The 15,032-nt window shown below is 32.0% G+C and overlaps 1 protein-coding gene across 1 annotated transcript; it reads left to right on the plus strand.

The window, feature by feature from the left end:
* Positions 1 to 7,653: 7,653 nt before the first annotated feature.
* LOC145096260 (uncharacterized) lies at positions 7,654 to 8,148 on the plus strand. Its single transcript, XM_079034016.1, has one exon. It carries the CDS (start codon positions 7,654 to 7,656, stop codon positions 8,146 to 8,148), a length of 495 nt encoding a protein of 164 aa, XP_078890142.1.
* The last annotated feature ends 6,884 nt before the right edge of the window (positions 8,149 to 15,032 follow it).

A 15,032-nucleotide genomic window follows, 5' to 3' on the forward strand; every position in this document is an offset into this window, starting at 1 on the left:
TGAACGAGCTCCATCTTCTCTAAACCTTGCATCGGTACCTATCTACTGTTGACCTGAGGATACAAGTTATTTTGAAAGAGAGTATCAGCTTTAAAGTTGGTGAGATCATAAGTATTTTAGTGTCTGAATTTGTATGTAAGTATTTGTACGTATATGAAATGTAAGTATGTAAAAGTTTTGAACCTCCTAGAAAACCCTATGTTTCCTACTAAAAGTCGCCTTCTACCAAGGCATCTAGTATTTGTGTGTGTCTCTTGTAAGAGTGTGTATTTTCCCAAATCCGACTATCATTAACCAAAAATATAGCTTTTACATTACCGTGCATCGTGTGAATGTTCACGAAGTGAATGTAATGGGAAAATGAAATAGTACTATAGTGTAGTATCAAATAACTACAACCGTACTAACTACTTTAAATCTATTGGAATTTAAAGTACCATGTGATTGGCCTGTATCCTGCTACCGACTCTAGTAAAACGACGATGTAAGACGCCGTAAGAAATGACATTTGACACCCGTAGACTTGCAAGTCCCACTGTAGTGAGCAGCAAGGTGTAAGATAGTCAATCCTGTATAGATCTATAAGCAAACTCATACGCTCCCCAATTAAGGAGATTCTGGATACAAAGACGGCCATGGTAGGTAGTGCCATGTCCCGTTTAATGGCTCACATAACTGTATGAATGTATATAAAATGAATGTGCTAGCTGTGTTGTATGTTCTCCATCTGTCTAGGCTGTATGTATTGTAATGTTTTGCCTGTACTAGCTGCAATGCATGTTTTCTCTCTATCTAGCAAGTATTGAAATGTATTGTGTGTACTAACTGTATTGTGTGTTCTCACTCTATCTAGCAAGTTTTGAAATGTAATGTGAGTACTAACTGTATTGTGTGTTCTCACTCTATCTAGCAAGTATTGACTCATGAATGAACTGACTCATTGTATGATTCTTCGTTCTAGTAATATAATTAGTAACTTCCTAAACTACGCCTATCGTAGTTTACTAGTAATATGACCTGTACGTATGAACATGAACGTATACTCTTGCTACCCAAGGGTATTGGATTGACTGGTAGAACTTTTATTTCTATATACGTATACATAATATATAACTAATATTTAGACGACCTTCGGACGGATAACCGATGCCCTAAAGCTACATCCCAACGAGGAAAAGGAGATAAAGCAAACTAGCCTTCCTAAGTCCTTTAAACATTACTTATATAACTATACATATAAAGGCATGCAATTGACAGTATAAAAGTATAAAATAAGTTTTGTAAAGCCTTAGAGAAGTTTTATAACTAGGAAAAGATGACTTGATGTCAGTTTGTAAAACGATTTGAAAACAGTTTGTTTGATAAGAACAATCTAAAGTATAAGGAAAACCTTTGTTTTGAAATGCAACTGTAACAAGGATTGAAAGAAAACATTCAGTATGTAAAACAGTTTAACAAGGAGTTTTAAACGAGTAAAAAGGTTTTGGAAAGCCATTTGAAGTAATCTGTTTGATAAAATAGCTAAAAGAGTAGTAAATCCAATTGTATGCTACTTATTAATCACATGTGATTGATATAATAACCTAGCATGATTCAACTTTTATCCCCCCCCCATAAAAGCATTTAAAACATTTAAACTATTTATTAAGGGGTATGAACTCACCTGTAGTTGGTGGTTTGGATGTATTGACTGCCGTAGGATGCTAAGTGCCAAGTGAAGACTTGTACATACACAAGGATCCTAGTTAGCATATAGTAGTACATATATGTATCCAATTAGTCTTTAAACAACTAATTAACAAGTTAAGACATCCTAGGACATGATAAACACTTTATATAAGTGTTATAAGTGCTAAGGAGTGCATCTAAGTGTTGTAGGACAAAGCCATTGAGTTTAGGGTTCAAAAGAACCCCTTTCAAGAGTTTACTCTTTAATGACCATAACTCATTGAGTTTACGGTCGTAAACCCTTGAGTTTATGGATGTAAGCTCATAATCCCTTGACCATTTGTTGATTTAAAGTCCTAGAAGTCATTTTGAAGCATCCAAACTCCAAGCCTAAGCCTTAGGAAGTGATTAGGGCAACAATTCACTCCTAAATGGAGTTTACGGCCCATGGAACATTTCTCCATGTGTTTGCTGCCGTAAACTCCTATGGACCATGGTATTTTGATGTTCTCAAGGCTTAAACACTTCAATGTTAAAGTCTAGGCTAGTTTCTAGGCATAAGGAAGGAATATGGTGCATCATAACACACTTTGGGGTGTTTACGGTTTTGGGAGATCCCCAAACCGTAAACACATATAAATGGGGTACTTTGGTGATTTTAATGTGCTAAACACATCAAGGGAAGGTTCCATACTCGTTTCTAAGCATAACGAAAGAGTTGGGAGCACTGTGGCACCCAAATTAGGGTTTACGGTCGAAGAAGATCTTGGGCTGTAAACTCCTTTTTCTTATGATTCTTGAGTGTTTTCAATGATATCTAAGCATGTAATAGACTTTAATACACTCTAGGTTTGAAGTAATTACAATTTGGGCTGAACGGTTGAAGATCCTTGGGAGAGAAATCGGGTTTTCTCTAGTTGAAATGGAAGAAATGAACTAAAAATGGCTAAGTGTCATATATATAGTCCATGAAGTTTTTGGTCCAAAAGATATCATTTGAGCCGTAAACTCCAAACTCTTGGAGTTTTGAAACTTTTAAGATGCACAAAATACTCTAGGGTATCCTTTCTCCTGATATCTCCTAAAGTATTAATCCTAATATACTCAAACTTATTCCAAAAAGTTTGAAACTTAGCAGCAACTTTTCTGACTTCTATTGAATTGTTGGGTTGTACAGAATAGAAATTTCGGGTTGTCAAAAAAACTCAAACTAAACATTCATAAGTATTGAATGTGTATAAAAACAAAAATGACTTATTTTAAAACAAAAAAATATTAAAGACTAAATATGTACAAAAATATTAAGGACTAAATATGTACAAAATGAGAAATATATTACCCTATTAAATCATTTTTCCTGGCTAACCTGGAGTAACCGGTCATAAGGACTGAATGTGTACAGTTTAACAAGTCGAAGGGGTAAATGTGGACAAAAAAAAACAATGACCAAATGTATAAAAATCGAATAATATATTACATTTTTAAGTCATTATCCCTTTTTTAGTTGTTTCGACGGATCCAAAAGGTTTTGTAATGAACTTTCTTTACTTTTATTTGTTTTAGATTTGAATATTGGGCCTCATATATATTATTATGCATATAGTCAGATACCGAATATCATATATATTCCCAAATGATGCTTAATGGGATGTATGCTTATCATTTGATTCGTTTAAACTCAAATTAAAATATTACAAACATATTTATAAGCATTTACGTTGGATGATTCTAAAATAAGTTTTTTATCATTTCCGATTTTGATGAAAAATATAAACATAATTAATATCATAAGTAAAAGAATGACACGTACTTATGATATAAGCTGGTGACATATATTTAGGGTCGTTCAAAATTTGGATAAAACCGAATTATCCAATTGTGTAATTTGGTTTGGATTATTTGGTTCGGATATTCGGATTGGTTTTCAACAAAACCGAATTATTATTTTGGATTTCGGATTGGTTTTGGTTTATAAAATCAGAACCGAATAGTCCAAAAAACCGAATAAACATTTATTATTTATCTATTTATAATATATATCTATAATTATTTATTAATTTTGTAATTTATTTTTTCAAAAATGTTCAAAACGTTTCACCCGATAAAAAAACATTAATATGCATTTTTTCTCGAAATTTTGTATGTATAAAATATTTAACTATAATATATTTTCTTATTAGTTGTTTATAAATTTCAAATCACAACTAAATTATTTGTTTTTGCTTCTTTTGTATAGTTGGTAATATTATAATTATATGTCGTTTTAAAATGTTTCGGTTTTTGAAAACTGAATTATAAAAACCGATCCAACCGAATTGTAATTAGATCGGATCGGATCGGATTTGAATTTAATTTGGACAAATCAGATTAATGGTTTGAAAACCGAAATCAATTTGATTTTTACTTGATTGGATCGGATCAAACCGATCCATCCAAACAAACACCCCTACATATACTTATGATATAAGCTGGATTAACATTTATTTATTTACTGTTAGTTCAACTTATATATTATAGTATCTTATCAATTAACAAATTTATTGGCCCACTACAAAATAAATATATTCTATGTTGGCGAAAGATAAATTTAAATATGACTTATTTGGTGATGTATTTTTTGTTCATGTTGTAAGACCAATTATGGATTGTCTTTATTTCGTGTATACATCGCTATATGTGATACATAAGTTTTTATATATTTTAAGTGGCCATTCGTTTGCAACTATATATGACGTACAATATGATGTCAATCAATGTGTCATTAATTTATGACACTTGGATCATATTTATCTATATCAAATTTCCCTCCGTAATAAAATTTATCTTGTAATTGGCCTTTATTTATTCATTCACTTTCACGCCTTGTTTCCGAGTCTATTTAAGGAGAGAAATGGGAGGAAACGGAAGGAAAGTGAGAGGTGTGGAAGGAAAATCGTGTTCCCGAGTTTCATTAATCAAGGGCGTAGTTAGCATATGGTGAGGTAGGTCCTAAGACCTACCTTTTTTTTAATAGAACAAGAATATATAGAAAAAAATAGGAACTACCTAATGTTTATAAAATGACCTACCTAATTATTTTTGGTAAAAAAAATTTATCATCAGCCCATATATTTTATATTTAACAGTCCAACATCTTACCCCACTTTCACTAATCAATAGCGCAATCTAATTATTAAAAAAAAAAACAAAAGGAAAGGAAAATAGAAACGGAACGACGCTCATACCCCTCGTTGATGTGTCGAACTGCTGCACCGTTTCCTGATAAAAAATGGACACCGCTTTTTACTTTCTCCGTTCGCCGACTGTCGTCCGGCCAAGTCGCCGGCTGTCTCCGTCACTGAGCCCAGCGACGGCTTCCAAGTGATCATCTACAACAGGTTTGTAATTTATAAATTGCAATTTTATATGAGTTCTGATCGACTCATTATCATTGATTACATTTATTTGATTTGTATAATTGTATAATTCTTCACCAAAAGACAAAAGTTGTCCACAACACATTAGCAACAAATTTTGAATTTAATTTGATTAAGTAATTAATTGAAAATTCCATTTAATGAGTTAAAAACACACAGTTATGGAATATGGATGCTGATACAAAATGCAAGCTGCAATTTCCAGTGAGACTAATATTTGAATTTAATTTAACTTATAAGTGTAATTAATCAGAATTCTTGTCTTAATTAGTAGATTAACATTCTTATCATTTGATTAATATTCATTCAATTTATTTAGACTTTTGAAACTTTTAAACTTTTGGATTTAATTTTTAACCACAAAATTTGATTTGCTTAATTTTCAAATCAAACCAAACTGAATTGTGATTAGATTTTCAGTTTGGTTCATGTTGCCTTGATCTTATTATTTGTTGATTTGATAACAAAATATTGATAATGGTTATTAGTTTGATACTCTTGTAAGTTGTAACATTCAATTTCATAATTTTATTTCAGAATCAAGAATCAAGAATGTCTTTGCATAAGTTTTATAAAAAGAAAGAAGATAGCGAACAACAACATAAGTATACGAAGGTGGATTTAAACTCACTACCGATTGATCCGTTTGAATGACCGAATATAGAATTTTATCATGTAAACCAAAGACATGAAATTAGAAGAGCATACTTACAAAAAGGGCCTTTCCAACTTCTAAATCATAAATTCCCACCATGTGATTTTGGAGGTAAACCTCGAAGATTTATTCAATCTTGGTTTGATGATAATAAATACTGGTTAGAATATAGTATAAAAGAGGATGCTGCATTCTGTTTATGTTGTTATCTATTCAAATCAAGTATACCCAATCAAGGTGGATCAGATAATTTTGTGAAATCTGGATTCAAGGCTTGGAATAGGAAATCAGGAATAGATAACCACAAAGAAGGAACTCCACACACTATTGCTGTCCAAATATGTCAAAGTTTGATGAACCAAAGACAATCCATCACGTCTGCTTTTGAGAAACAAACTACTTTACAAGAAAAAGAATATCGTACGCGTTTGAATGCTTCGATTGATTGTGTTAGGTTCCTACTCCGACAAGGGTTAGCATTTCGTGGTCATAACGAGAAAGAGGACTCGGATAATAAAGGTAACTTTCTTGAACTACTAAAGTGGTTAGCCAATCGATGTGATGTTGTAGATCGCGTTGTGCTAAAGAATGCCCCAAAAAATGCACAAATGAAATGTGGTGAAATTCAAGAAGATATTGTGCAAGCATGTTCAGTTGTAATTTTAAATGTTATTATGTGAGAGCTTGGAAATGATTTTTTTGCAGTTTTAGTAGACGAGTCACGTGATGTGTCATGTAAAGAACAAATGGCATTGGTTTTGCGGTTTGTAAATAGAAAAGGTGAAGTTGTAGAAAGGTTTGTTAGCCTTAGAAATGTTAATGACACTTCAGCTTTGTCACTAAAGGCTACCATTTATGATATGCTTTCAAAACGGAATTTGAGTCCTAGTAGGATTAGAGGACAAGGGTATGATGGTGCTAGTAGTATGAGTGGTGCATTCAATGGATTGAAGACTTTGATTATGAATGAAACAAAATCTGCACACTTTGTGCATTGTTTTGCTCACCAATTATAGTTAGCCCTAGTGTTTGTTGCAAAGAGTCACACGACGATTAATGATTTCTTTGATGTGGTTTCTCGGTTGATAAATATTATTGGATCTTCTTACAAAAGACGAGATAAGTTAAGAAAAAAACAATCAGATAAAGTTATGGTAGCATTGGTAGAAGGTATGATTTATGTGGTTTATTTTTATTTGTTTATGCTATTTATTCGGCTAATCCATTTCTTATGTGGTTTATTTTAGGTGAGCTTCAGAGTGGTACCGGTTTGAATCAAGAAGTCGGTATTAGACGACCATCTGATATTCGATGGGGTTCTCATTTTGCATCTTTATTAAATATCCAAACCATATATGCTTTCATTTGTGATGTACTTGAAGACCTTGGTGAATTTGATAGCGATCGTGATCGTAGAGCTGAAGCAATTCGCTTCTTAAAGTGGTTAAAATCGTTTGATTGTGTGTTTTGTCTTCCTTTTATGGTTGATATCTTGGGAGTGACAGATCATTTGAATACAATACAACAAAGAAAAGACCAAGATATCGTAAATACTTTGAATCAAGTATGTAGCTCAAAAAAAGCAATTCAAGAAATTAGAGATGTGGGATGGGGCGCACTTTTAGAGAAAGTGACTTTGTTTTGTTCTAAAAACGAAGTTAAAGTCGTGGATTTAGAAGATGAATATATTTAATGGATACAGTCGTCGCAGAGGTTCACATGTTAGTAATGTTTGTTATTTCCAATTAACACCTTGATCAAGTTATTAATATGTATATATATATATATATATATATATATATATATATATATATATATATATATATATATATGTGTGTGTGTGTGTGTGTGTATTTTTTTAAGGTTAACAACTTGCACCATTATCAACTTGATGTATTTAAGGAGGTGATTGATATGCAACTTCAAGAGATGAACAATCGCTTTAATGAAGTAAACACAAATTTACTTCTCTGTATTGCTTGTTTGTGCCCGAGTGAATCTTTCAAAGCCTTTGATTTAGAAAAAATAATGAAAATGGCTACACTTTATCCGGAAGAGTTTCCAACAGAATATGATCTTCGAGTTCTTGAAGTGGAACATGGAAATTACATTAAAGATGTGCGAGAAGATGAACGATTTGCTGATTTGAAGAGCATTGGAGACCTTGCCAAAAAGATGGTCGAAGAAAAGAAGCATATAATATTTCCTAAGATTTACCTTATTGTGAAACTTTTATTGATCTTACCCGTATTTTCAACAATGAAGTTGATAAAGACCGATATACGCAACAAAATGAGTGATCAATTTTTGAGTGATAGTTTAGTGTCGTATATTGAAAAAAATGTTTTAAAAGGTACCGGTAATGACGCAATTTTGAATATGTTTCAAGATATAAATAAGACCTCGTAGGGTTCAATTGTAATAACTTTATTATATCTATTGAACGGATGTTTAAATATTTTAGTCATACAACCCAACCCGCCACCACTAGTATTTTTACAGTTTCATATTTTTTTAAATTTTATTTACATAAGGAACATGTGGTTTTTGGTGCTAGATTCGCCACTGTCATTAACGAAAGGAAAGTGAGGGGAGGGGAAGAATTTTGGAGTCATATTTTCCTTCCAAATTTTCCTCCCAAATTGGGCGGATCTTTCCTTGTAACTCGGGAACACAAAAACTTAAAATTTTCCTTTGATTTCCTTCGAACTCAGGAACACGGAGTAATGAATATTTTCCTTCACCTCCCTTTCTTTCCGTCAAAATTTTCCTTCCCTTTCCTTTATTGAATTTACAAAAAAAATAAACTCGGGAACAAGGCGTCAAGATGTGATTATCAAATTTAACGAGTGTTCAATACATTGTTTATAAAATCAGCTAAATATCTATAATTTAATAAATTCGAAATTTTATAATTCGAAGTGATGAGTGGTAACTACGATGTTAGACTTAAGTGACTAGACCATAGAAAGGTTGCTTGGTTTGACATTGGAGTTGATTAAACACCACATTAAGCAATTGTTTGATGTATTATTCAAGGAACCCAAAGGCTAATTGAATAATGACTTATGCAATGAATTTTAAGCATATATAGCATAAATATTTTGTTTCTACCCATAGGTGATTTCAGTGTTTGTGTAGCATAGTATAACTTTTAGGATGCCATAACATTTAATTGTTGGTTTATCCAAAGCGAAACCGATAATTGGATAAGGTATCTATAAAATCTATCATTTTGGTGTTAGTGATAGGTACATTGATATGTTTATTTTGTTATCCCGTTAAATCATACTAGTTATTTCCTTACGTACCTTTAATTAAAGCATAGTAATAAGATGATAAATGAATTTTAGTAAGGTCCAAGTTCAAGTGAAAGTACAAGTAACAAGTTATTCGTAAGAAACCACATAGTTTATATTCATAAAATGCTTATGATGAAATGTAACTCGTATACTTTATGATTTATTAGTCCCTTAATCTTGATGTCCATATAAATACATGGCAGATTGACTTCAACTCATTGATATACGTATGAATTTCATTACAGGATTCCATACTATCCAAAATTGGATAGGAATCAAAGAGAATCAAGTGGGGAGTGATGATGACTTAAACATTGAAGCGGTGACTTACCTTCATTATATATTTTTTGGAAGGTGGTTATTGTTTAAGTCTTAATAATACTCTTTATGTATAGAGTATAACATGAAACTTATTGTTTGTATCTAAGTTAGCGAATGGTGGCTATACTTTTATGTTATGATACAATGATGTAACTATTGTTTCAATTCCCATATGTTGCATATGGCAATCACTTTTGGAATCTTTACTATCATGTAATGATAATTTGAACGAACATAATTGAGAAGTGGAGACTTCATCTATCTTGTGGTATTAAAGCTTAGGTCATACATGACATAGTAAGATGATACATCTCATAAAATATGAAGTTCCACTATAACTTTGCTACTCAAGATTCAATAAATGAGTTAAGTATGTAAAGGGGAATAAGGAAAGATCCACAAGAAGTCCAAGATTGCTAAAAGTTAATCTATACCACCATGTGTGGACTTTCCTAGCGGATTTATGTTATTATAAATCATTTAAATTTTATTTTATTGATGATTATTCTTGTCACCTGTATCCATACTTGTTGAATGAAAATTCTGAATCTCCTAAAATGCTTGATACCTTTCGGGAAATAGTTGAAATTTATCTTGACCATAAAATAAAAGTAATGACAATGGATATGAGTTTTGTGTATTATGGTCAACATACAGATGTTGGTTAAGCACCTCGATCTTTCTTTCAATTTTGTAAAGGTCATCGGATAATTAACCAATACGCCATGATGGGTACTCCTCAATAAATGGTGTATCTGAGGGAGAAATAAAAGCTTAATGCACATGGTACAAAATATGCTTGCAAACACTAACTTTCCTACACTTTTATGGACCAAGGCATTAAAAGTGATGGTCTACATCTTGAATAGAGTTTCTTCAAAGTTTGTTCCTAAAACTTCTTTTGTGGACAAAAAGGAAATCAAGCCTAAGGCCTGGACAAAACTCTAGAATCCTTGGTTGTAGAAACTCAACTTGAAAAATGTAACTTGTTTCTTTATCACGTATCCTAAAAGATTTAAATTTTTCCAATTTTATGTTAGATCACATAGTACCTGGATTCTAGATATGAAACATGTCAGATTTCTTGAGAATGTCAAAATCAGTGGGAGTGTTTCATTGAGGGATCTTTGACCTCCAAGAATCTTCAACTATAATTCAAGTGTCAATTATGATAAGCACTAGGATATTTAAGTTTTCATTATGAACAAGTCTCCTCAAATGAAAGGGCAATTGAAATACCACAAAATGAACCCCTTACTAGATTGACATTGAAACTCAAGAAACTCTACAGCATACAAGACATTGTCTATGACATGGGTGGCCCATAAATTATGATGATTAAATGAGGTCGGTCCTAACATGGATAGTGATACCATAACTTGTGATCAAGTAGAATGAAGCTATACGATGCAAGTAGATCTTGCTCAATTACCAAAGGGTTTCACACCCATAGGATGCAAGTAGATCTTTAAGAATAAACTAAATCCCAAATGATTAACATTGGACGACATAAAGCTTGTTTGGTCGCTAAAGGGTATTCACAAATGGAGGGCATTTATTACCAAGAATGTTCTCATCCAAACTCAAGGAATAAATTATATAGGCTAAATTAGGCTTCCTGTCAATGTTATCTAACATTCAATGAAACATTAACAACTTGATTAAGAACCAATTAGATCTATGTATATACCTCAAAATCAGTGGGAGGAAATTTTATCATGCTCGTTTTATCAATAGATGACTATCTATTAGCGAGTAATGACATTTATATGTTGCATGAATAAAAAAAATTGCTATCATGTGACCTCAATATAAAAGATCCTACTGAAGCCTTTTATCTTATAGGCATATGAATACATCAATTAGGATTACCCTAAAAGGGATATATTGAGTGTTTATTTAGTAAGAATAGTATGCAACAATGCTTCCCTTTAGTTATTTCCATTGTTAAAAGAAACATTTTCAGTTCATTTCAATACCTAAAAACAAAGGTACAATAATATCAAATGAAATTAATGTCTCATGCTTTAGTAGTTGGAAATCTTACGTAGGCAGTTTATATTCATCCCGAAGTCGCTTATTGGCATGATGATCTATTTTCAATCAAATCACAGTCTGGATCATTGAAATGTTGCCAAAAAAAGTTTTTGTTATATTTACATGAGACTAATAATTACAAACTTGTTTATAAACGAACTTATAATTGGGAAATCATATAATTTTTTACTCTACTTTGCCAAATGCAAAGATGAATAGTCATTATTGGGATACATCTTTATGCTATTAGTCAACCAATATCATGGAAGAGTCATAAGTAAAACTGATGGCTATATCAATTATGATGGCAAAATATGTTGTCACACATAATGCAACTTGCTATGGAGTCTTGTTGAGAAATTTCATCACAAGGCTCATGATTATAAACTCCATTTAAAGGCTGTTAAAAGAACGTAAATTGTTATAACTTTGCCTCTATAAGGTTTTGACTAGCAATAATTAAAGTGTAATGAGGCTTTACCTCGATATAAATACTTGTTTATTTAAAGAAGAAGAGGAGGATAATGGTATTTGTATCGAGCACATACGCACTAATGATATGCTAGCAGATCCGCTGACGAAAGGTCTACTACTCGAAGTATTTCAAGATGTCTTCGATATGGGTTTAAGGCTAGACTTAGTATAATGCAATTCTAGCATAGTGCTTTACTATAACTTTTAATTCTCATTATTCAAGTACTTGATTGTTTTTCCTCCATAATACACAATTTTTCTATATTAATAACGTGTGCACTATCAATTTATATATAGACAAATATAATGCATTACCATTTAACTCTAAAGTCATTTGGCTTATATTAATCATAAGTTTAATATGAAATATCATTAGTATGATCGGTGGGGGCCCCGTATCTAAAATGGATGTGCAAGGTTGTACTTTTCTTCTTTTGATATTAATATGAAACATGATGAACTTATCTTGTCCAATAATGAAACATGTATACAAATAGTCTCTCGGCCAAGTGGGAGAATGTTGGAAAATAAAACATTATTGTGGCCTTAGGACTATTTTGTAATATTTATTTCATGTTAGGTACATTTATATTGTGTACCATGATAATTGCCATGTTGACAGAACAGGTCCTTGGACTTAAATATTTGTAGTATGATGGGTATGACAATTGTTCATAACTTGAGGGACTATATTTGTATGGTTCTAAATCTCTTTCCCATAAGTTGCAACTGATGAATTAATTCTCTTGTACATATAAACGATCAGGGGAAATGAAGATGACTTCAATTATGCTCTAACCCTTATATATCACCACAATCATTTGTATCAAGAAATCAATCAACCACTCTCCATCAAACAATCAGAAAAGCAACATTATGGGAAGAAAGGAATCACTACATGGCGTCATCATCATCATCAAAGCTCATACTTCCAAGTAAGTACCTTTCATTGTTAATGAAACTATTTGTGAATATGGTCCTGATTATGTCTTCATAAACACACACACACATGCACTCTTTTAAAATAGGGTATATAAGCTGTAGTGACAAAGAACATGGTTTGGCATGCAGAATTAAAGTTTTCACAATTGAACATGGTGATTTGGGTGCTAAAAGATATATTTGATCATAGTAAATGAGTACAAAAAGGGATCTAGTCTAGAACTTCATAAATATCCCACTCACTAATCACTATGAAATACATCTTTCAAGCACACCTCTACAAAGTATACAAACCCACCTTATATAGAGGTGTTTACATGTCTCTCCCTCACTCTCAAATAGTCATTAGTCAAAAAGCTAATGCACCACATGCAAGTGGGTCTATACAAGTCAACCCATTACAAAGTCATACATGAAGAACTTTGCACCCCAACATAAGCTTAAGAAATCTAGTTAGAGACTTATCGAAACATCGCGTAATAGAAATCTGCACTTTTATAAGAAAGTCAAAGGGTATTGATTTCTATAAGTCCAGTTGATTTCTAGGTACATGTCAAAGCTAGTGGGAGCATAATTGTTATGCTGATATTGTATGTTGACAATACGATTCAAAGGCAACAATGTCTCTAATTTACAAATTGCAAAATTTTTGGGAATTTTTTTGCTATAATAGACTTATAGGATAGGGCACTCATACTTTATTTTGAGTCTAAAAGTTTAGATCTTATAGTTTAATGGAACTTAGTTGATGAAATATATGAAGAGCATGTTGAGATGTTTCAACATCAGACATTCAATATATAGAAATACTATAGCAAGAGATTATGTAGGACATAATGATTCGAGTCCCATATGCTTCGAATATAGGATCAATCACATATGCTATAATATTTACTTATTATAAATTTTTCAAACTCCTTTAGCATTATGAGAAAAAGACTAGAGCTTTGATTGACTAAAGTTGTTAACAATTGTCAAGAACATTCTATGGTTTTACCAAAGACTGGGTGCTTGTGGACAGTTAAAAGTATGATATTATTTGGGAAGGACCATAATGACATGTTTTGGATAGAGATGATTCTTGGTTAGAATTGATGGTCATACGGGAATATGGAAATGTTTCCATAATGGGAGATGCTTGTAGAATCTACATGTGAGTTGGAAACTTTAATGCAAGGGAAGTGTTCAAGGAGTGTACCTTGAATTTGAGACATCATAACATGGAAAATTTTGTTGTAACGAGGTCTAGTGGAACATTCTGTAATATCGAAGGCTCAATCACTTTCACTTTAGAACCTCGACATCACAGAAGGTGAATGCATGTAAAGTTGCAATTCCACTACATCTTGGATAATGATAAAAAATTGGAATTTTGAAATGAACATCATTGGAGTAATGTCCAGTTGATATGTTCACAAAGGAAGGACCATAGAGAGGCATATTATCTAAGTTCATAACATGGCATGACTGATGTTATTTGATTCATAATTTTTGTGGTGATTAAATAAAAGGGATTTATTTATATTCAATAGGTATAATACCATAGTTAATTAATTTATTATTGTGTTTCACTTTGCATAGTCTTTTACACTTTTGGAAGTAAGTAGTGAATCAAGCATGTCATTAATTGATTGTAGTTTGTCCATAGGGATTGGACATTGCATATATATTGCTATAATATTTATGCGTACTTTGAATATAGGGATTTTAAGTATTGGGTAAACCCACGCGTAAAGATTACTTCATGGAATTCAATCACAAGTAATTCTAAGACGATAGTATCTACTATTATTTAAATGTAGATATATAATTCATATTTTTCAAATCAGATGTGCATTGGCTTACTCCAATGCATCTCGTAACCAGGTGTTATAAAGTGTAATTACGTGCAGGATTTGGTCAGTAATATGCATGATTTTATAGTAAAAGTTAATTCGTTCCTTTTTCCTTAAAAAGAAAAGCGATATTTGTGTGCCCCTCGGTGATTTGAGTTGATCTATAAGAATTAGGTCTGGTCCGGGCTAAATTGAGGTGTTCAATTTTGTAGTCTAAATTTGATCATAAATCAGGAAATCAGGAAATGAACAAATAAACATGAGGTTGATCATTTAATCCATGACTTTGTATGATATCTTGTAAAACAAAGGAATATTTGATCACTTATCTTAGGGTTAGCAGTGGCTTTGGAATGCACTATTTTTTGTTTAGTTCAAGGTT

Source organism: Lactuca serriola, chromosome 3 (genome assembly GCF_051521515.1).
Source record: "Lactuca serriola cultivar US96UC23 chromosome 3, Lser_US96UC23_V15, whole genome shotgun sequence".
Lineage (NCBI taxonomy): Eukaryota > Viridiplantae > Streptophyta > Magnoliopsida > Asterales > Asteraceae > Lactuca > Lactuca serriola.

Bases quoted from the DNA above. Each gene is read 5' to 3' on its own strand.
- LOC145096260 (XM_079034016.1), top strand. From the start codon at position 7,654: ATGCAACTTCAAGAGATGAACAATCGCTTTAATGAAGTAAACACAAAT.